Source organism: Galeopterus variegatus, unplaced genomic scaffold, assembly GCF_000696425.1.
Source record: "Galeopterus variegatus unplaced genomic scaffold, G_variegatus-3.0.2 Scaffold235, whole genome shotgun sequence".
NCBI lineage: Eukaryota > Metazoa > Chordata > Mammalia > Dermoptera > Cynocephalidae > Galeopterus > Galeopterus variegatus.
The window spans coordinates 470,880-494,987 of NW_007726346.1; the positions used below are offsets into that span (position 1 = coordinate 470,880).

At 35.7% G+C, this 24,108-nt stretch overlaps 1 protein-coding gene across 2 annotated transcripts in view; it reads right to left on the minus strand.

The window, feature by feature from the left end:
• The window catches only part of GLRA3 (glycine receptor, alpha 3), a 165,523-nt gene that overhangs the window by 10,582 nt on the left and 130,833 nt on the right, over positions 1–24,108 (minus strand). The window contains exons 7-9 of one of the 2 annotated variants that reach the window (XM_008566334.1): positions 20,757–20,971; positions 3,181–3,324; positions 909–953 (exon numbers count right to left, since the gene is read on the minus strand). In XM_008566334.1, the coding sequence (XP_008564556.1) occupies positions 909–953; positions 3,181–3,324; positions 20,757–20,971 (404 nt within the window). The remainder of the gene's footprint in view (positions 1–908; positions 954–3,180; positions 3,325–20,756; positions 20,972–24,108) is intronic. The other variant, XM_008566335.1, reaches the window with a different exon arrangement.

Consider the following 24,108-nt stretch of genomic DNA (forward strand, 5'->3'; position numbering starts at 1 on the left):
CAGATACTGGAGCAGATACTAGACAATCTGCTGTGAAGTTGATATTACTGCCATATTCATTTAACATTTTGTCTCCTGCAAGGATTCTTAATTGTAGTGTACAGTAGAATCATCTGGGGAGCTACTTTTAAGAACAGTTTACCCCAGAAATTTTAGTTTATTTACCTGGATTATTTGTTATGATTTTCCAGGCTAAATTTTTGGCTTGAATTATTGCATGGTATATTATGGGCCCCCATGTCAAACCACATATTGTTAGAATCTGTACTGTAGGTTACCTTTCTAAATATTTACCAATTATGCTTGGACATGTGTCCTTATAATCTCTTTTTATTTAAACATTTCAAAGGTTGCTGCTCTCAAAACCAAATTTTTCATTTGCTATAAATAATCTCAACATATTTTAACATTAAGAATGAATTCTAATGGTACATAGACAACACAAAGCACTATATATATATTTTTTTAAAAAATTTTTAAATATTTATTTATTTATTTATTACTTACTTATTTTGGGGTCTCTTTGTGCAGCTGCTTTTAGAATGTGTTTGAATAAATAAATTTCCCACTTATTTTGGAACTGATTTTGTCTGAGTATATGATTGTTTCTTCTATAGAGATTATTACAAAAAGTGTATGTTTCTCTTTATATTTAAAAATTATTTTGACCAGCCAAACAGCTTTGTTAATAACATGAAGGATCATATTTAACTATCTTTTTACTGATTGAAGGAAAAGAGTGGAATTCTTAGAAAATCTTTTTCAGCTGAAGAAGAGTAGTGTTTGCCCATCTTCAAATGTGAAAGGGGCTGTGTTTCCCCACCAAACACTGCCTTGGTGCAGAATATGCTGTCTGCTTTTTACTGATGACCACATTCCTCTACTTAGAGTTAAGAAAGTCAATTTACCGTGTCTGAGAAACGGTAAAACTTCTCCAGTGCAAAAGCTTCTGTCTGTGGGAAGGTAAAGTGGACCAAGAAGGATTGAGAAACCAGAGAATCAAGTCATATATGATTAAATATAATTACTCAATTGATTTTAATCACACATACCATTTTTTATATTTTCATATATGCAAGGTATCTACCACAAAGTATGAATTAAAAATAACTGACTCCCCCCGCATTAGATCTTAATCACATTTAATAACATTTGCTCCCTGAATATTTCAAGTAGTAATTAGAAAATAATACGACTTACTGTTTTTGCATTTCTACATTTTTCCAGTGTGCCTCTCACTGGAAAAATTAATCTTTTTATCTTTCTATGAACTGAAGAGTAAGGGGCATCAAATATTTTTAACTCACTCTTACATGTGGTAAAACTGTGTAAAGAGACACTGTGGTAAGAATAATTTTTAAAACAAAGAACCAGAATTGAGCATGTAAACTTGTAGTCTATTTATCCACTGGATACTGTAATTGTTGGATGTGTGGTGGATGTGTAATATTCCTGAGCACTCAGGCTTTCCCCATTTGGGTACCATATACATAATACTTCTCATTTCTAGTATTTACAACACGTGGTTGATACATTCTAAATTGAATGAAGAGGGTAAGGAAATGGAAAATAAAAATGAAAAAGCAAATCATAATGATAGGAAGAATGAGTATTGCTTTACTTCTGATTAATGATAACAGAAAGGAAGATTGTCTTTATCAGTCACTAATAGGAGAGAAGGACAGGAGCTTTGCCCCTGTGACACAGCATTTGTCCTGCTATGGTGTTTCAGCCAGTGCCAGGTATCATTGACAGAAAGGAGAGGCAAGCAGGCGGTAGAGAAAGAATGAGAAGGGGAGGAAAGAGAGGTAAAGGGTGAATGAGGAAGCATGAGAGAATAGAGGTAGACCAGTAGACCAGAGTGAGGTGGGGGAAGAAGATAAAGAAAAGTTAATCTCCCCATAACAATGCATTTCAATATACAAATGATAGGCTTTTATCTTCATAAAATTTAACCAAATGAAGCTCTGGCATTGTTTTCTTTCTAATGCATACTCAGATCTCCCAGTGCTGATGTTCCTTCCATATTGCAATTAATTGGGTGTTTACTGGAGCAGTAATGATTTTTGGAGAGCCAATTAGAAATGCTTGAATAAGTTATTGCTTTAGAATATGATTAATACTAAGTAGACTCAAGCACCAAGAGATCAAAACTTAGTGCTTTTAAAAAAAGTTTAATAAACATATAAATTGCATCCACAATTCAGAAACCATAAGGAATCCTTAAAAAATTAAAACTTTTAATAATCCTTGAAAATACACACTATATAAATCATTCTATTATCTTCAGATTTATGTTTTGACTTAAATATTCTGGTATATTGGATCCTAGCCACATTTATATATACCTTTGACATTACTCTATTACTTTAAAAATCCATTTGCTTTTAAAATGTCAGTTGGCACATTCACATTAATAGATTTGTTGTCAGTAGAAACCGTCCCTTACAGAAAAGGAAAGGGAGTTGGTCAAAAGTACGTGCTTGGGAAAGGGAGATGCCATTACAGGTCTTGCAAAAAGGGGAACAGCCCTATTCCAGGCATCCAAATCCAATTAGGAGGTTACTTCTGCAACTTCCTCTGGTCTCCTCATAATGTTCTAATAAGTTTTCTTCTGGGCTTATCTTTTATCAGATGATAGCAAGTCAACAACAGCACTCTTCTGTGTTTTCATTGGGTTTCAGAAGAAATGTCTTAAGAATATGAAAATATGCATAAAATTGAGATCGCATCATTTTATTAACTTATTAGCATCATGATAATAAGTAGTTTTTGATAGAAACATCTAAAGAAATTAGCTCAGCAAACAGAACAATTTTAATGATTATATTTGACTTACGTCAAGTAAAACCACTAGAAACACCCTAACACTGAAAGTAAGAAAGAATATATTTTGTTAATGGAAGCAAAAAACAGTGTTGTTCCAGGTAATACTTTAGAAAGAAGTTGATAAAGCTCTTCAGTCACTAGATATGCTGTTTAAAGTATAGCTATGTGTCACCATTTTCTCCCTGAAGCTACTTTTGACACTTTAAGTTTCAATTGGACAAAGCCAAAGAGTTATCACATCATTTAGTCCCCAGTTCCAATATTCTCTCCATACATTTCTGTTAAATACAATAAATTCACCTTCCAGAGAAAATTAATATCCCATCAAAACCAATACATTTAATCACTTACCTTATTCTTCCTCTTTCGTTGAAATCTCAGCAGTTCTTTGTGTTGTCTTGATACAAAATTTACAGCTGCATACTCCAGAAGTGCTGAAAACACAAAAAGGAGGCATACTGCCATCCAAATGTCAATAGCTTTGACATATGAAACCTAGCCAAGAGAAAAAGAGAGAGTGAGTGAATTATATTGTTACTTTCTTTGAGTGCAAAACTGAATTTTCCTGATTCTAAATTATATCACTTATATATTAGTTTGAAAAAATATAGAAAATGACAACAATTTTTGTCTTTATAATATTTTTCAAAAATTAATTTTTACAAATTTTATGTATTAGTCATATTTTAAAACTTGTTATATTTCGTTAATTTGTTTTTTCAAATTAGGCTCTAGCCCAAATATATGATGAAAGAAAAAATAAGATGAAATATAATTTTACCTTCAGAACAGTATAATGTTAGAAAATTATGAAGTAAGACTGATATGTAGATAATACTGTTGACTTTTTAGATCCATGTTTTTATTTAAAAATTTTCTACTTTGATTTTTTAAAAAAATTTACAATCTTATTTATTAATTGTGTTAAGATTGTTTTCTCTCAATGCATTTATAAAAGAGCAATAGATGGATATTTGCTACGTATTTTGACATGTTATAAGAATAGTAAAAAGAACTCCATGTCCCCCAGTTGTTAATTTTTGACCACATTTATTTTATATATATACATATTCTTCCCTGCTCCCCCCACCCCCCCAAACTATTTGAGTGTAATGTGCAGACATGATACCATACACTCAACAAAATCACGGATTTAATCTTGGTAAAATCCTACCACCTCATCCTAAAAACCCATTCCGTTTTACCAAATGTCCCAATAAGGACCATTTTTATAAACACACACACACACACACACACACACACACACACACACACACACACACACACTTTTTTTCTCCTAGCCTAGGATTTAATCTAAGATCCTGTGTTGCCTTTTGTTTGTATGTCTCTTTAGTGTGGAACATTTGCTCAGTCTTTCCCTACTTTTTATAACATTGGTATTTTTGATGAGTGCAGGTCACTTATTTTCTAGCACGTCTTTCACTTAATGTTTACCTGATGTTTCCTCATTTTAGATTCCAATTATGGATTTTTAATAGGAATTCCTCACCAGTGATGTCCTAGTCTTCACAATGTATCAGGAGGCAGAAAATGTTGATCATTGGTTAGATGATGTCTGCTAGGTTTCTCTGTTATAAAGTTACTAATTCTTCCATATCTGGACATTTTGAAACTATGTAAATACTACATTACTCTTTAAACTTTCACACACTAGATTTAGCCTTCATTGATAAGTTTTGCCTGAATCAATTATTACAATGATGGTTACTAAATGGTGATTTTCTAATTTCATAATTTGTCTACCTTTATTAGTTAGCATTGTTATGTAAGGAAAGTTTCTGTCTCCAGCATCTATCTGTTTACTCATTTGTTTATGTATATCATTACAGATTTATAGGTAACTATTTTGTTCAATGATATAATACGTTAACATCGTTTTTTACTTTGATGCTCATGTTATCCCAGATTGCGCCAGATAGGGGCCAGTAGGAGCTCCTAGACATTAGCATATATATATATATCCTTTTGACAAGACTTCATTATTTGAGCATTTCCTCACTTTCTGGCACAAGATATTCCAGGTTCATCTTGTACTTTTGCTATTCCAGTCTTTGAATTAAGCTTTTCTCTTCTTCTGTGAATGCTTCTTCTGTGATGAAATGGCTTTAGAAACCAAGATCTGGGTGCTGGGTGTGGTCATTGCTTCCTGAGTGCCTCTGCTCCCGGGCCCTCTCAGCAGACAGAGCTAGAAATCACATACATATAAATATACACAAACATAACATCTCTATCTATTTATCTATCTACCAAACTACCTATCCATCTATCTACCAGCTATCCATCCATCCATCAAACTTAAATGCACACTGGTATCTCTAATTCTAACCCAACACCTCGGGGTTTACTCTAGGCTTTTCCCTTCCTATACAACACTTTTCTGTAAAAGGGAGAAACTTGGCTCCTATTATCCTCAATGTGTATTTGATCATTCACCCTGTATGTAACTAATATTTCAATTCTGCTGACCACCTTCTCAGCCTGAGTTCCACTGGCCCCAGCTACCTCCTTGGTCCTAGTCCCATCTCTGAAAGCCTCACCAGCCTTGGTCCTAACTATCCATTTACCTTGCTCAGTAGGACCTGACATGTTGGCTGCATTCTCGACCCTGGTTCGTCCAGCCCCATCTATCCTCTTTGATCCTGACCACCTCCTCAGCTATAGCCCCTCAGGCCTTGCTGTCTCTCCTCACCTCAAAAGCAGGGAAGGTAAGAGAGGGATAAGGAAAATAATGGGAAAAAACAGACAAATTCTTAAAAAATAGATAAGGAACACAAAGCAAAGATACAGGAAAGGATGAGAAGAGTAGAAAGAAGAGCTGGTCCCATATTTTCTGGAAACAGATTCATATAGGCCTAAGTCCTTTGGAGGGCATAATTCAGTAACTTCTAAGAAAACACTTTCATACTTCTCTCTGGTTAACGGGGCAGTGATTTGAGATTGTAGTTGAACAAATATCTCTGCATATGTTAATTGCTCAAGGTTGGAAATTTCCTTTGAGTATTAGTGCTCCTCTTATTGTATCTGTGTATATTAATGTGTGTTTGTATTCCAGAGGTAAGATGCTATGCCATGCAAGCATTGTCAGCAAAACATAACCTTTTGTGGAGTGAGCACAAGATAATTTTGTTGCATGTCTTAATATAAACAATTAGATGTGGAAAGTCATCTCATTTACCAAGAATTAGAAATAAAGATAAGAGATATTTATATTTATGAGAGGTAAGATGTTTTCCAGTCTTTCCTTGAAAATGAGCAATTACCTAGAAGGCTGCTTTCCTATGATAGAAATAAATATTCCTTCCCCCAGGAAGATATGGATCTAGGTGAGCAGAAAGCCAGGCTAGGTTAGCAAAAATGTATTGCTTCTTTAGGCCCAGTATATGGTTATCTTAAGGATCAACACCCTACATTTTGGAAACTTCACTATTTTTATGCTTTTTGTATCTTCTGTATTTTTTTTCTTCATCCATAATACTCAGTGTAATATTTATTTTAATCAAGTGTCATTCTGTGGGAATTTTGACCAAAATAAGAAAAACTCTCTCCCACCTTTCCCAGCTGGCCCCTTCAGGTCTCAGACTAGATTTTGCCCAAGTCTGGTTCAGAATCCCTTGGCATCTGTGCTTATTTACTGTGTTATTTCAACATGTTGCATTGCAAGCACTCATTTCTTATTCTTTCTGTTTAGATTGTGAACTCTTTAAGGGCAGTAGTTTTGTTTACTACTACAACAATGTTTGGCCCATGATAGAGTTTGGATGTGTTGTCCCCCCAAAACTCAGGCAGAAATTTGATCCCCAATGTGTCAGTGTTTGAAGCTGTGTGAGTCATGCGGGCAGATCCCTTATGAATGGATTAATGCTGTCCCTGGCGGAGGAGGGGTAATGAGTGAGTTCTCGCTCTGTTGGTTCCTGTGAGAAGTGGTTGCTTAAAAGACCCTGGCACCTCCTCTCTCTCTCTTGCTTCCTGTTACCATGTGATCTGCTTGTACCCGCTGGCTGTCTGCCACTTTCCACCATGAGTAGAAGCAGCCTGAGGCCAATGCCAGATGCAGCTGCCCCAGAATCACAAGCCAAATAAACCTCTGTTCTTCATAATTACCCAGTTTCAAGTATTCTGTTATAGCAACACAAATGGAGCACATGTACACATATTTGCTGACTGACTGGACAGGTGAATGAAGGTATCAAATGTTAAAACACAGGGGGAAGAGAGCTGGCTGGTTAGATCGGTTAGTTAGAGCATGGTGTTGATAACACCAAGGTCAAGAGTTTGGATCCACATTCCAGCCAGCTTCCAAGAAAGAAATAATAATAGTAATAAACTAAATTAATTAATTAAAAAATACAGGGATAAGAGTAAATTGCAGCTGATTCATATGGACATTCACTTTCTAGAGCAATGCTCTGTTAATAGCTTGGATTGGATTGATTTCCTTTTAATAAGAGTCCATTTTCTGACTTGTGCAATGGTATCAACTTACATATGAAGCATTTCAACAAGGGATAAAGGCATTTCCTCCTGTATTTTAACTGTGACTTATGCTGGTCAGAATGTTCTCTACTGGGGAAAGAGTAGTGCACCCCCATTTTATTCCAGTGCTGTGTTGAGTGTCCATCTGTTTGTAGAGTATAGATTTAAGTCTCATAAATTCTGTAATTCTGCCAGAAATTTCTGGCTGCCTCCAAATACATACAGTCCTGGAAGACACAATACAGCTTTCAAAGATGCTGTTTCAAGCCACATCATTCCTGAAAGAATATGACTCACAGAGTATGTGTGCATTCTTTAACATCCTGCATCTGTAATGGCATGAACCAAAGAGATGAAATCAGAAATATAATTTCCAAATTAATTCAATGAGTGTTTTCAGTGACAGCATGCATATGGAATATGGAAACATCGTTTGTGCCTGCCAGGGTTCTGCTCATTGTGAAAAGCTCTTGAGCATTGATCCTTAAAGGCCAACTTTTCCCATCCTCTTTCCTGACCCCCTTCACCAATTTCAACTCTTTCTCTCCTCCTCTACCCTGGCTGCCCCTCCAAATACAGCAAACACAGGACCTGGGAAGTTTGGAACTCCAGGGATAGTAACTTTAAAATGAAGACAGCAGTTCTTACTCCAGCACATTCACAACACACTCACAATGTCATTCAGAATTATTGTCTTCTTTCTATCTCTTCCTGCCTGCTGTCCTTTGGGGTAGTGTTATTACAATCCAGTGCATTCCTTTGGGTCACCTTGTCAGCAGTCCCGAAGACTGCTGTGCAGCTGGAACCCTAACTATTTTAAGGAACAATTTCTCCTCAGTATTACTCCTTGAACACCAGAGTGTTAGGAAATAAAACCTGAAGGCTTACTAATTAGATGCACTGGTCAGGAGACCTTTGTCCTGGAAACCACTCCCAAGCTATCCTGCTTTCATCTCAAAGTAAGCTTTTCCCACAGCTTCCGTGACCTGCGTTCACCAGATTTCCCTCATTTTGCTCCACCCCACCTCTTCTTGCTCTTTCTGAGTTCCTTAGGGATATGGCCTGGGCCCTTTTCTATTCTGACTCCAACACCTCTCACTAATTGACCTTATCTATTCCCATGGATTCAATTCCTCCTAGGTGCTCATGACCCCCAAACCTCTACTTCCTGAGAAAATCCTTCCCTAGCCAGGTTCTTATTTGACAGCATCCTCTGGTTTTTCATGCACCTCAAATTTCATCTGACAAAAAAGGAGTTATGAATCTATATCAGACTTCTCCCCCCAAAATAGCAAACACAACTCCATCTTTCTCCTCATTAAAAAGCTCCACTCTGTTTACAGTTGTTCACCCCCAAATCTAGGAGTCCTCTCACTCTCTCACATCAATCAAAGAGCAAGCTCTGTTAATTATACTTTCTTGCCATTTCTCAAATTTATCAATTTCTGTCCTTTCCTACTGCCATCACATTGATCTAAGTCACAATAATCTGTTCCCCAGTCCCTAAGATTTACTCTTGACACAACAATCAGTGATTATTTTTAAGTGCAAATTTAATCACATTGGCTTCAACTTTAACTTATCATCTGCTTTCCATTAATGTAAAGTCCAAAATCTGTTTTAGGGTGTATAAAGCCCTCCAAGGTTAGGCCCCAGCTGACTTCTTTCACCACAGCATTTCTTCACTGTTTTTGTGTTTTATTCAACATTTATTGAATAGCAATGATGCACCCAGGTTCTGTTTCTATTGTCAGAGATGGGTAAGACAGACAAGATCCATTATTGGTGGAGCTTAGGTTCAAGTTAGGAAAACATACAATAAAAAACAAACACATAAATAAACAATTTAAGAGAAGTGCTGTAAAGAAAATACAGGAGGGCGGGGGGATAGAGAAGGTCTAGGTGAAGGGACTGTGTTAAATGGAATTGGTCAGTGAAGACTCTCTGAGGACGTGAGAATTACCATCTTATGCCACTTCCTTGTTTATTTATGTTCTAGCTACCCTTTCCTTGTTTTACTTTTTGGAAACTGAAAGCAATTGACAAGCTCTATCCTGCCTCAGCAGCTTTATACTGACTATTTTTTTTTTTTTTTTTTCGATTTTGCTTTTGTCTGAAACATTCCTATTTTGGGGTACCTACTGTTTATCATCCAGGTCTCAGCTTAAAAGCCACTTCTTCAGGGAAGCCTTTCTCAAATGCCCAGACCAAAATAATGCTTCTCATTGTCCCACCTCTACTTTTCTCATAGAATCCTTTTCTCTGATCATTCGCGACAACTGTGATATTTATTTGTGGGCAGTTCCTGTAAGGTGACTGCTGGATAGTACCACTTGAATGTCCCACCCTCAGTTAATTCCTCTATCCCACTGTCCTTAAGTGCTTTCTATTTTCCAAGAATTTGGGTTAGAGGAAAGCAAAAATTGGTATGTCTATGAGGATTTGAACGTGAAATGTCTGTACTAATATTTTAATAAAATATGTATTGATAGCAAATACTAAATAACTCATCCTATAATTAACTTTGTCCAACTCTACTGATATTATCCATTTATTTTTCTCCTTTTAGACTATCATATCCCATAAGCTAAAACAAGGGCCGGGTCTTACGCATTTTTATGTTTTGAGTACCTAGAACACTGCTTATGATAACTAAAGGCTCTCAGTTAATATTGAATCGATTGAAGCATGTGGACTGATGTAATCATTGTCTATTTAATATTAGAGAAATAATTATCACAACTAACATGCCAGGAAATGTTCTTAATAGTGTCCACATATTAACACTTTTTGTCTTCATGACCACAGAGACAACTATCCCCGTTTTCAAGATGAGGAAACTGAGGTGCAGTGACGTAACTTGCTCCTGGTCACATAGCTACCAAATTGCAAAGCTAGCATATGAATTTAACTAATCTGGCTTCAGAGCCCATAAACTTATAACTACTATTCCATATCATCTAGATATGAGGCTCATTCTATTTAAGCTACCACTACAAATTAACAACTGTGGACCTTGTAAGTTGGAATTCCTCTCTGTATCTTAAGATTCCAGCCTCTTTAACCAATAGTTCAGAGTAAAGTCAGTACACAAAACACAAAACACTGTAAGGTCCTCCATAGTTGCTAGTTTTGACCCTAAAATCTGATAATCAACTTCATAGCAGAAAATGTAAGAAAGGAGACATGGATACTGTATTTACCAGGTAAAAAACGAAATAGTTGCTTGGGAGGAGCTAAACTATTTAATTCAAAGAAACATTTTATCCTTTGAAATACAATGAAAGTCCCCCAACAATATGAAATATAGCAAATTTTTTTTTTTGTGATCTAGGAGTCAGTACACCATTACTTCCTTGCCATTAGTGATCTAGGAAGAGATCAACTTGATAAATTTGATCTAAATTATTACTGAGTACCCAGAGCTAGGTCACTGCAAGGGCTTGGCCTTTTTATTCTAAAAAAAAATATATATGTTTTATAGTTTAAGGAAAGAAATAGAAGCATCATATGTTCTGTTGACTTCTTAATCATGTTATTGTTTTTTTTTCATGATCATTATGCACGTTTTCTACTTTACAATTATCATTAGAAAATAGAGAAAGCCTGCTTCTTATATCCTAAATAGGAAAAAAAATATATATATATATTTTTGGGTTTTATCACTATCAGTCACCTTGGTTATTAAGGAGGGAATCAAGCCACCTCATCCAGGGAAGTGGTCATGTTGAGGCAGCTTGCCTAAACATGGCTTTCTTTAAATCTACCCTCCCAGCACTGTGAGGGAGTGATCATAAGGAGGATTCAAGTTAGGATATACTACAGTTAAGAAACCCAGAATTTCACCCGCCGAGGGTTCAGATCCCACATACAGACCGGCCGCTCACTGGCTGAGCGAGGTGCGGGAGCAACACCGAGGGTTGCGAGTTGCGATCCGTTGCCGGTCACGAAAAAAGACAAAAAGGAAAAAAAAAAAAGAAACCCAGAATTTCAGTGGCTCGAAACAACAAGGGTTTTGTTTTTCTGTCTTACTACATGTCCACTTTGAGTTGAATGGTGATTCTGAGTGGGTTGTCAGTGTCACCCTCACTTGTGACACAGCAGTAGAGGAAAACCAGAGCACTGGTGGGTCTTACATTTAGTAATCAATGTTCCAGGCTAGAAGTGGCACAGCTCATTCACTTCTGCTCCAAATCATTAGCCAGAACTCTCATGGTCAACCCCGACCCAAGAGAACTAGCAGATGCATCCCTACCACATGCCTGGAAGGGTAGAGAAGCCACCCTGTGTGGCACAGAGCACTACGAAGACTCCAGCAGGAGGTAGGTGGGAGATTTCCACTATTTGTACTTCCGAAACAAAACCAAGGGAGCCCATTAAGCACAGGATTGAGAAGAAGTGTGGATTATGATTTGATCTCTATCTGCCATACCTAGACAATAAAAGCAGCTCTGTTAAACAGCAAAACTCACTACTGTATAGAAAGAGGCTATTGATTAAGTAGGATATGACAAAGAATAAGACATATTCTTTTATTTTCAGCTAAAAATTTCCTAAAACTATAGTGTCAAGTGCAAATGCAGTAAGATCGGTTGTAAGGGGATACAAAAAAAAGAGTCCAGGTAGTGCTCTGAAGCACTAACTTAATCCAAGACAGATACTCAATGATCTAGAGGCAGAAAGTAAAGACAGGCAGGCTTCAAGCCAAATTCAGGCATGGGAATGAGTGTGTTTAGACTGTACAATGTCTCCCAGAAGGGGAAGAATGTGCTCCTAAGCACGAATGCACCTCACCAGTTAACCATAGTGCTCATCCCTCCTCCCCCCATTAATTACACCAGACCACTTGGTTCATTTATTTGTGCATCTGACCCCTGAAGCCATTTCATTTTGTGCTCTCTGATCCAGAGGAATAGATGGGTTTCATATATTTCAGGCAATCCTTCATAAATAAGTTTACTCTTGATGAGATTATGGAATAGCAGCAATTTTAGGTAATATTCCTTGACAACTACATTGGGTGAGTGATACAAATGCAGCACTGCATGCTGTGGATGAGAGGCCTGACAAGATACATGCCTTTACCTAAGTCCACACAGAGGTATTCAAGAGGACTGTCCCAGGACCAATACATTAATATACTACAGTTCATAGATAATAATATATTAATGGGTAAAAATATGTTAGATGTGACTTACTAAATTATAAACCAGACTACTACTAATCAATGGTTTCTAGAAATACAATTTTAAATGCATTTACAAACAGCATAGCTTAATCTTAAGGATAAAAAAATTGATTAAACCAGCACTGGAGTTTGAATAACAAAATTTCATCTAAACCTACATGTAGGCACTCTAGAAGGTAAATTTCCAGGGACCACTTAAGAGCGAATATTTTGTCAATTTTTTTTCCAATCCAAATTTGCATTTTATTTGAGAAAGAGGTATAACAAAACATCATAGTGCATACTTTTGATTAGCTAAAATAGCCCTTTGAATAGAGCAATTTGTTTTCACTTTAATGATGACCGATCCTTGTAGATTCCCCCAGTTCCTCAGAAATGTCAAGTAAACGTGATGACTAATTCTGGCTGTGGAATGGACAAGTGACTCAAGCATATAGATAAATGCTTTTTCTCTGAGATACTCTGAAAATTTCTCTGCTTGTGCTATGCCTTGTTTTCAGAGGTTTCTAATTCAGATATCATTGGCTGTTCATTTACTCTTTCATTTTGTAAATCCAAATTGTAGGGCACTTAATCCTACATTTCTCCCTAGTGCAAAAACCTGTCTAAGAATTTTATGTTTTGTAGCAGGAAAAGAGACTGTTAATCTCAAAAGCATTTTATTTAAGACTGAAAGCCATAGAGAAAGGAATCAGAACAAAGGAAAAGAATAAACAATGTTTTAAAAACAGGCGTTGAAGTGGAATGAAGCTGATATTGAAAATAGAAAAGGAGCTAAAAAGAGGACAGTTTTCTTGGAGCACTAGGCATGGGGCAGTAAATCACATAGCACAAACTACTGTGAGCTTTGACAGTCTGACGTGTATCATCCTGGGGGGTAACTCACAACAGTCCTACTGATGTCATGTTCATCCTGATTATGATAGTCATAACCCCTAGTAAATGAACGATGCTTCCAACACGATATTTATTTTCAAGAGATAAAATGCAGTGGAGAATCATATAACATCAGAGATGCATTACTTCTTAAGAGAGAAACTTGACCAATTCTTCCAGTCACTGGGCAAAGAAAGTACAATGAAAAAGGCTAAAGGATTTTAGTTATCTTTGACTCCCACTTCAGTTACTAGAGTTTTACCATCATTTCTTCTATAGAATGTGATTCTTTTTTTTATGTTTAACACTTAAAGTGTAAAATAAATCTAAATGTCACTGGAAATGCTCTTTAGGTGCATGCTGTTAGAGTTACTGGCATTTCTCAATCTTTATCTTTTTTGACTTATTCAGTTAAGGTTAACTTACACGAGTACGTGTGACCTCTCTGTCCTCTGAATTTTTGTATGGGAGGTTTTGTATTTCTGTAACATCACCTTTATTGTAATCATATACCTTCCTATTCTCATTTTCCCTGGAGTCTAAGAACTTCATTTATAGCTCCAAACTGGAATCACGAAGACAGTTAAAGCCTGTAAGGAGCTTTTTAACACTGATTTTGAGAAAGTTCTTTCTTCCACTGGCAAAGGAGGTAGTTTTAGATCCATTTTTATCTTTTAGGGATTCACAGTATAATTCTAGGATATATATGAAAGCAGTAAAAGGAGTTTAAGACAGTCTTTAGATAAAACACTCTTAAAATTGTATGTACATCTTTTGTTTTCAAATTTAATTTGATGCCAAAGCTATTATGTTATGCCATTTTTTAAAAATTGTAAACTTTGTGATTCACTTTGTGATATACTTTTTAAAACACTTTGTGATACATTTTGTGATATACTTTTTCCTAATCGTTTCATCAGATTTAAGAATTTATGCTGCTAGCAGCTCTGTCCCTATTTTAAGTACAGAGAAAATTCATGATAATTGATGATTTTTAGCTTAATGGGATCTAATAAGCCTAATAAATTTAGTTCCAAAATGAAATGTAGAAACAGAGATATCCATCATTTTCTGTTCTTATCATGAGACCCATCCATGTTTAGAATTATCTGTTTACCAAACAGTAATAAAATTGGATGGTATACATATGCATTATATCTCATAATTTTTAACAAAAAGGCTATGAATAAATGATTCTTTCCTTATCTGTGCTTTTTCTCTCTTTTTTCCTAAGTGAGTGTATGTGGAACCACATTATTGATATGATTTATAAAAATTTTTAAAAATTAGATATATTGCTCACATTGAATACTTTGTCATAAAGTTAAATTTACTTAATATTTTGTCACAATAATAAATTTAAAAGAATCCACTTTTATCATATTTGTACTGAGCTTGATTAAAGTGATATTAGTTAAGTGTATTTTGAGTAAATATTAGAATATTGTATCTAAGTGGTGAAGACAAAAACACGAATGACAATAATAGCTATTAATTGTTATAGTAATACAAAAGCCTGATTACTATCAAGTTCCCCAACCCTCTTTTTTTTTTCTTCCCTTCCTCTCCAGGTCTTCCTTGAGGGTGGAGTATGCTCTCCCATCCCATTAATGTTGGGTTTGGCCATGACACTTGGTATAATTTATGGAGTGAGATCAGAAGGGATTGTGTGCCAATCTGAGCAAAAGCCTTGCATGTTTCTGCTCGCCTTGTTGCTGCACTCTCCCATGGAAAGCATTCATTACTGACACCTGCAGTCCCAAAATGAGGAGACACAATGAGCTGACCTGAACCCACAGTCTAGATCCAAGTCCACCCTAACTCAGCTAATCTCAGGCGAGCCCAGAAGAGGCACAGGTGACTCACAGGCCTGTGAGCAAGAATAAATGTTGTAAGCCAGGAAGATTTGGGGATTATTTGTTATACAGAATAATTGCAATGAAACTGGACTGAAACAGCCCCTACAGACAAGAATGTCATAATATATTATGATAAGAGTGAAGCTTTGGATGACCTTGGGATCTAGAGATTTCCCCACCCCTGCCAAGTTTATAACCGTGTGTGTGGATGTGTGCAGTGCGTACAGTCTGTTCAATATGCTATGTTCGAAGGTCTCTGTTAATAGGTTTGCTCATTTTTAAAAAGACTAACCTAGTGTGTGCTTGGTGATACTTGTGTACATCTGAAGATAATATGAAACAGAAAACATGTACCAGAGCTTGTCCTTAGCTGGTTCCTATGAAACAAGATGAAGGAAAAGAAGAAGGTAGGTCGCCAATAGGAATCAACTGATAGTTTAGATCAGACAAGAAAGGGTAAGGTATATGTAATATTGCTGTATAGCCAAGATTTCCCCAGGGTTGCTTAAAGTAGATTTTTTTCTAGAATCCAGCGTTTCCAAAATAAAATAATATTTTGTCTCTTCTACCAATTTTATCTATTTCTACCCATACTAAACCAAAAATATAATTCCCTCAGTGCCAAGATGTTGATTGGGTATTAGTATAAATCAAACTTATACTGAAAAGTAATTGAGTGATTGTCATGATCCCCTTTCACTCCTGACTGAAACATAGTTCTCCTAAGGAGGATTGCTTTTACACATTAAAACAAGGATCACAAAATGTTGGCAACTCAATGACTTTGGGAGAGAAGTTTGGGGATGCGTGGGTAGTGCTTTTAACCAAACTCTCTAAACTATTCTGTGTATGGGTAGAGATAGCCCTGGGTGAGGAAAGGAGAGAGAAGACTAAGATCTAGGCCCACTTTCCACTGATGGAAGAGGGCCGACCACGAATGCATCTTCCTTCCCTCTCTTTCTGGGCTTTCTTTTAGTAGTAGCAAACTCACTTCTGGTCTGCTCCCCTGTCCATTCGGAGCTTACGCCCTAGAGTCAGAGGCCTGGGTGAGCCTTTTCATAACTTTGAAAGTACATGGTTTTTGACAGTTACATGTGTTTGTTTTATAAATATCTCCAAGTTAACATGTTTTGAAAAGAACCCTGGTTTACCCTCTCCCCCAGCCTTCCCCATCAGTAACTATCACCATACCTACCCAAATGCCACCCTCGACTCCTGCTTTTCCCTGAATCTTCAGTGTCTAATTCATAAGCAAATCCTGTCTGTTTCACCTCCGAATATGTTTTCTTAAAAAATATGAACTCCTTTCTAAATCCATCCACTATTCCCCACCTCTGCTACTACCAGTCTCACCAGACCATCACTTTCTGTGAACTACAGTAGCTTGCTCGGTAGTCTCCCTGTCTCCACTTCTATCCCTTCTATCTGACCTTCATACAGAAGTCAGAGTGATCACTTGCCTTGTCAAAATTCTTCAGTGGCCTACCACTGCACCCAAACTAAACCTAATTGTTGTCAAAGACTATAAAGCCTTCCATAATATGGCCCAATGATCACTGCCAGTTTCTGTCACTCACTCTGCACCAAGCACTCAGAGTAAGAACGTGCTCCTAAAGTTGAACATGTGCTGGCAATAGAATGTATATGTAATCCTTTCCTGGTGACCTGATGCTAACACTGCAGAGATGCAACATAGCTCTGAGTTCCAAGGAATGAATCACAGGGGTCTTCTTGTTTTGGGCTATTACATGCTTGATTTATCATGACACTGTAGAGGCCACGCAATAGAAAATATCAGAGAGGGATCTCAGCTCTGTATTTCTCAAGGAACTGGCTAAAGTATATTCTTTTAGGTTTTCTTCTTTCAGTTTTCTTGACCAATTTCCTAGCTCTTTTTTTTTAATTGAAACATAATTGTATGTATCTGTGGGATATAGTGTTAAATATCAATATTTCTTTGCAATATGTGATGCTTAAATCAGGATAATTAGATAATTAGTATATTAACATTACACAATATAATCATTGTTTGTGGACCTTTACTTATTTCTAGCTAATCCACCCTCCCACTTCCCCTTTCCCTCTGGCAACCTCAGTTTTGTTCTTTCCTTTTGAAAGTTCAATGAATAAATGTAATTGCTTTTATCTTTCTTTTTTTATTTGTTTATTTTTTCAGCTCCCACTTCTGAGTGAGATCATGCAGAATTTCTCTTTCTGTGCCTGGCTTATTTCACTTAACATTATTTTCTCTAAATTCATCCATGTTGCTGTCAATGGCATAATTTCATTTTCTTTTTAATGGCAGAGTAGTATTCCACTGTATATATATTCCACATTGTCCTTTATCCAGTTGTCTGTCAATGGACATTTAGGTTGGTTCCGGCTCTTGGCTATTATAAATAGAGCTGTGATAAACATAGGAATGCAATTATCAATTTGACATGACGATTTCCATTCCTTTGGGTGTATACTCAGGAGTGGGATTGCTGGATCGTATGGTGGTTCTATCTGTAATTGTCTGAGGAAACTCCATACTGTTTTCCATAATGGCTGCACTAATTTTCAGTCCCACCAACAGTGTAGGAGGGTTCCCCTTTCTCCACATCCTTGCCAGCATTTGTTATTCTCTGTCTTTTTAATAACAGCCAGTCTAACTGGAGTGAGATGATATCTCAATGTGGTTTTGATTTGTATTTCCCTGATGATTAGTGATTTTGATAATTTTTTCATATCTCTGTTGGCTATATTTATACCTTCCTTTGAGAAATGCCTATTCAGCTCCTTTGCCCATTTTTAAATCAGGTTACTTGTTTTTTTTACTGTAAACTTTAGTTCCTTGTATATTCTGGATATTAATCCCATGTCAGATGCATAGTTTTCAAATATTATTTTCTCCTATTCTATAGGTTGTCTTTTTGCTCTGTTGATTGTTTCTTTAAAGCTCTTCTTATCCTACAGGAGCTGTATGAGTATTGGCATAGAACTTGGACAAAACACTAAACATTATGATGAATAAAAAATTTATTGTTTCTTCCACATATGTTTGATAATCTATTGTTTTTCTGAATTTGATTTTGTTTTCCTACTTTCTAGAATTTTTCAGTAGAAAGATGGTGGATTCTTCAGGGGCAAGACTTTCAGGCATCTGAGGACTCTTTTGCAAGGTTGCCAACAGAAGATGCTAAGGTACACGGGTTGGGACATTTGTTCCTAACTGCAAATGTGAGCCCTCACCTCCTGCCTTTTTAGCTCCCCCAAAATCACAGAATCAAAACTGTACTTTTCAAGAGACTTTCTATGCATTTGAATTGTCTCATCCAATAAACTAATTCTTGCTGTGTGTCCTGGGTCTTCGAAGTCTGCTTTTCTAAATTTTAATGTATATAAACATGCTTAACCTCCAATCCTTAACTGTCACAAAATGTAAGATGATCAGGTCATCTTCTCTTAAGATATCACTTGCTAATCAGTTCCTTTTGTGGGTCACAGTTAAACCTATCATCACATTTCTACTGGTCGTCATCTCCATGTTCAAAGAGATGGAGAGGCTTTGTATATCTGTATGTGTATAATTGAGCTTGTGGTTGAAATCTATTCCTTTCCTGAGATGTTAGTGAAATTACTGCCTTTTAAAAAATCTCTATTTCTTTAAAAAAGTATGAAGATGTTCCAGACTGTCCTTTCCTGTTTTTTAAAACTCATGTCTTCATTTAATCTTTTCAATTTGTTGATTTCTTTATTTCTGCTTCTTCTGTTCACACCTTCACACTCCCCCAATTCTACCTTACTCTCTGTATCTAAATGCCTTTCTGCTGTGCCTCATGGAAGTTATAGATTCCTAAAATGGACTATTTTGCTTTCTTCTTTCTAGTTGACAATTTTGATGGAACAAATGGGCTTTCATTTCTGTTTAGCTCATGGAGATCAATGAGTAAACCGGAAATTTCCTTTACAAATTGACTATGGAGTCTTCACTATTACCCAGAGGCCTTGAGACATTTATACATATATAAATAAGCATTGAGACTTATTGGTTCAAACTTGTAAGCAAATCTATAATTTCACATGCATAATATTTTATAAAACTCTAGTTGATGTGGACCATTTTGAAAATGCATTTAAGTGTCAATAAAAATAGACGCTATTTTGAAAGACAACCATTAAATCTTAGGCAGAATGAGTATTGTTAAATATCAAGTTTTTCATATAGTAAGTAATGTTTTTAATGCTAATGTAGCTTGTGGCCAACTTTTATTTATTTAGGCATTTCAATCTAATAAAATGAATCATAGAATGCAATTCATAAAAAAGGCTAAGGGAGCCATGACAGTAGATTTATAATTTACTTGGTATGGTAAGTAGATAGCATCAAATGCACAAGAAAAGTTAATATATTTTTATTACATTGAAGTACATCATTTCAATGAAAATAATAGTGAAGTTTGTTGGAAGCTTTAGATGATTACTTAATTCAGATGATAAAAACCTTCTTAGAAGTCATTTTAGAATAAGAAAGTAATTTTCTATTTCTGTGTAGCTAAATGGAGGAAAAGAGCTTCCTATACTTTATTTCAGCTATCTTATAAAACGATATATGGGGTCCTTTACAGTCTGCACAGAGGGAACAGTTTTCTTTTAATTCTAGTAGCTCAGTGTGGACAAAATCATGGAATTAAATTTACCTTCCTATTGACCTATGGCTACTTAAAAGACACAGGGGAAAAAAACACAAAAATAATAACCATATTTGGCCCAGAGTACAGCACTATGGGCAGTCTGATACAATACTTGTGGGAGTGTAATTGGTATAATGTTTTTCTGGAGGTAAATTTGGCAATACATATCAATGCATACAGCTCTCAATGCAGCAATTCCAGTTCTAAGAATGTATACTAAGAAAATAATACAAAATATGTGTGTAAAGCTCTATGTGTGTGTATATATATATATGTGTGTGTGTGTGTGTGTGTGTGTGTGTCTATATATATAGATATATATGTATATATGTATATAGATATATATGTATACAGACATACATACACACATTTACACACACACATAAATATTCATGTGTATAACATTTATTATATAAATGTTCATTATGGTGTCAGTCCTAAGAGAGCGTAAGTAAATTATGGCATACCCATACAATGGAGTACTATGCCACCATTTAAAATTACCATGTAGATTCATTTTAAATAAATGTTTACTATGTTTCTAAATGTTTCAAAACCTATAGTACAGAGAACTCCATACTGTGTAAGAGTATTGTTGACATTTAAAGTAACTGGGGATCATAGCAGAAAATGTGAATAGAAGATACAAGTGGTTTGTTGAATTTTTTCCTTCGTTTGTTATCTGTGTTTTATAAGTTTCCTGCTCTGGCTATATATTACTTTAAAAGTCAGTAATGAATAATGAATGCTATTGAAAAAGATCCATCAAAAGCTGACAACGATATCTTTATGAGTATATGTGCAAATATGTGAGTGTTCATTCAGTGCACTTACCTTTGGTAAGGAAGCTCGTGATCCTGAGCTCTGTGTGGTCATAGTTAGCACAGTGGTTATTCCCAAAGCTACCCTGGCTGGAGCAGCATCCATATTGATCCAGAATGAAACCCAGGATAGAATAACAATCAGGAGACTGGGAATGTACATCTGGATCAGATAGTATCCCATTTGTCGTTCAAGATGGAATCGTACTTCAATACATGTAAACTTTCCTAGTTGGTTGTAAAATAAATGGAGCAATTAGTAAAAATAGGTCTTTATTATAGCATCAAATATCACAATTGCATTTTTGTAATAATTTTTTATCATAAAATTTATCATTGCAATGAAAATGGACCCTAAATCACATATTCAAATTTGTTTTTGAAAAATATTTTTCTTGTTTTTCTGTGAACACCTAGAAGCAACGTAATAAGAGAGTATACTCTTTCAGGATATAATATGTAATCTTATTACTTCACACTTGAACAGCACTTCATCATACTTGTCAAAGTACTCAAAGATCTATTATTTAACATATTATAGCAGTTGCTTCTGAGGTAGACAGAAGAACGGTACATTTATTACATAAAGATTTTCTTCCCTTGTTCACTGTTTCTGGTGATTTTTAAATATTTAGATCCAGGTTCTCTTTGTTCCAGAAGTCTTCAGTGTTTACCAGAGGCTGGGAAGGGGACTGGGAAGGAAGAGGTTGTCTAATGGATACAAAACTGTAGCTGTATAGAAAAAATAAGTTCTAGTGGTCTACCATAGAGCTAGGCATCTATAATTAACAATAATTTATTGTATGTTCTCAAATGACTAGAAGACAGGGACTCAAATCTCTCATCACAAAGAAATAATAAATTTTTGTGGTGAACATGAAAATTACTCTGGTTTGATCATCACACATTCTATACATGTACTGAAATATAACTCTGTATTCCATAGATATGTACAATCAATATGTGTCGATTAAAAATAAATACATAAATAAAAGTGCTAAGGGATAAATGCAATTGAAGATTAATGGTTACTTAAATAATAATGTGAACAAAACAAAATGTGTGTCATTTCCCATTAGTAACTTTGAACATAACTTAAAAACACTGAAAACCAGTGAGGTACATTTGTTCTATATATTTATGCCTTTGTGTCTCTATTATTTACCACTATTATGGTAAGTAACCAATAGACGAGTAGATTATATTTTAGAAGAAACAGTAAGTTGACATTTCTGCTTATCCCCAAGTTCTATTTCCTACTTTATTATCTCTACTGCTCTATGTTATCTCGCCTTAAAAAAAATTATTCTTCTAAATCACTAAATTCTTGGTTTTATTTTCTCTTCATTGTAATTATTTTGAGAAGGATGAGGTCAGAGAGTTAACATTCTGCTTTTTAAGTAATATTCTGTGACCCAGCCATGAAAGGAAGATGTCAAAGAACACATCCAGAAAATTGCTAGCATATTGCTAGATAGGGTTCAGTGCAGAGCTTCTAGCAATGTGACCTGGACCACAAGAGATTGCACGAGTGATGCAGGGGCACTCCCTCTGGATGAAGGATGGATGGGATTCCAGGGCTTAAGTCTCAACAAAGGTTCATAAACTCTGGGAAGGTTGGATTCCAGTCTTAAGTATCCAATAATCAGAAACATACATGAAAGCCATACATGACTCTTTTACCAACTTATCAAATATGCACAGAATGCCTAAAAATTCCTGAAATAGATAAAAAATACTTTAGTTTTTAAAGCTCTATTAAATATAGATTTAAAAATATATGTTAAAAAAATGAAATGAAATGGAGCAAGAATAACTGAAACATTTTCATGATATCACTGTTAAATAACCCCCTAACCTCATGACATGAGTCACAATTACTGACTAATTGGATACTTTGTATAAGTGCTTTAAGTTGCATGCACTTCTCAAAAAAAAAAAAAAAGTTCCCATGTTTTTATTTAAAAAGTGTTTTATAAATATTGCTGGGGAGGAAAATAAAGGTATTCATATACACATACACACTATTGCCTTTATATATATTTATCTTGCGTGCATGTGGTTCTAAAGAGAAAAATGAACAAGTTGGATAAAAAAAAACCCATCACCTATGCATTGAAGCAGACCCCAGAAATATAGATATAAATAGTCTAAATCTAATACCAACTTATGGCAATGAGGGAAACATACAATATATAAGTAAACATTAAACTGAATGATACAAATTTAGACAGTGAAAGCAGGAAACAGAGGGGGATTTAGATGTTTAACATATGCTTGTTACATAGGACATTTCAGAAGTTGGCATTTCAGTAGTCCTAAGGGACATAAGAATATTAGGCTTGGAACAATTTGAGGAAAAACCTTACGTGCAGAAGGAAGAGCAAGTACAAAGGCCCCAAGGAAGGAAAGCGTTGGGGGAATTTGAGCAAGGAAGCCATTGTGGCAAGAGATTACTGAGTATGGGAAAGGAAGGGAGAAGAAGATTTTGGAGAGATCAGCAGGAGACAGATCGTAGGACCTTGTAGTGCATAACAAATACTGTAAATACTTTTGGATAATGAAAACAAAACTGAACAAACTTCTAAGTTTGTGTAGTTCATTTGTGAGTGAAAACATTTTTAATTTCAGTATATTTTATTTTTCAGGAGGAAAAGGTATTTACGAGTGTGGTTCTTATGTAACCTAGTGTTTTTGTTTGTTTGTTTGTTTTTTGCATTTGCATAAGTAACATAGGGGAACTATATAGTATTTGAGCTTATTGTTGGAAAATAACAGAGGTTTCATGTGCATCATGGGGCTTGGAGTCTGTAACAAATTAACCACATAACTGATAGAGGACACTACCAAATGCTTTTATGCTGTGTGCAATCTTGGACAGGTTATTGTGTTTAGTCTCCTGGACTGCAAAGTTCAGGGATCTCTATAACAACAACTGAGAAAACACCTGTCCAATTCATTGCTTATAGTAGGCATTCATAAATGTAAGGTCTTTTCCTCTAAGCTATAATAGCTTGGCGGATAACTCAGTGGAAACATGCAAACTTGCTTTACTCTAAGAAAGGGTCTCGAGACCTATCATAAAAATTCATCCCTAGTTGATTTTTACAATTTCACCTCTTGTTCTGGGTTGAAAGATATCTCCCTAAAATATATGTCCACTAGGAAACTGTGAATGTGACTTTGTTTGGAAGTAAGGCATTTTCAGAGGTAATCAAGTTAAAATGAGGTTATACTGGATTAGAGTGGGCCCTGTATTCAATATTACTGGTGTCCTTATAAGAAGAGGGAAATTTGGACACAGAGACCCAGACACCCAGGGAGAAGGCCATGTGACTATGGAGACAGAGATTGAAGTGATGCAC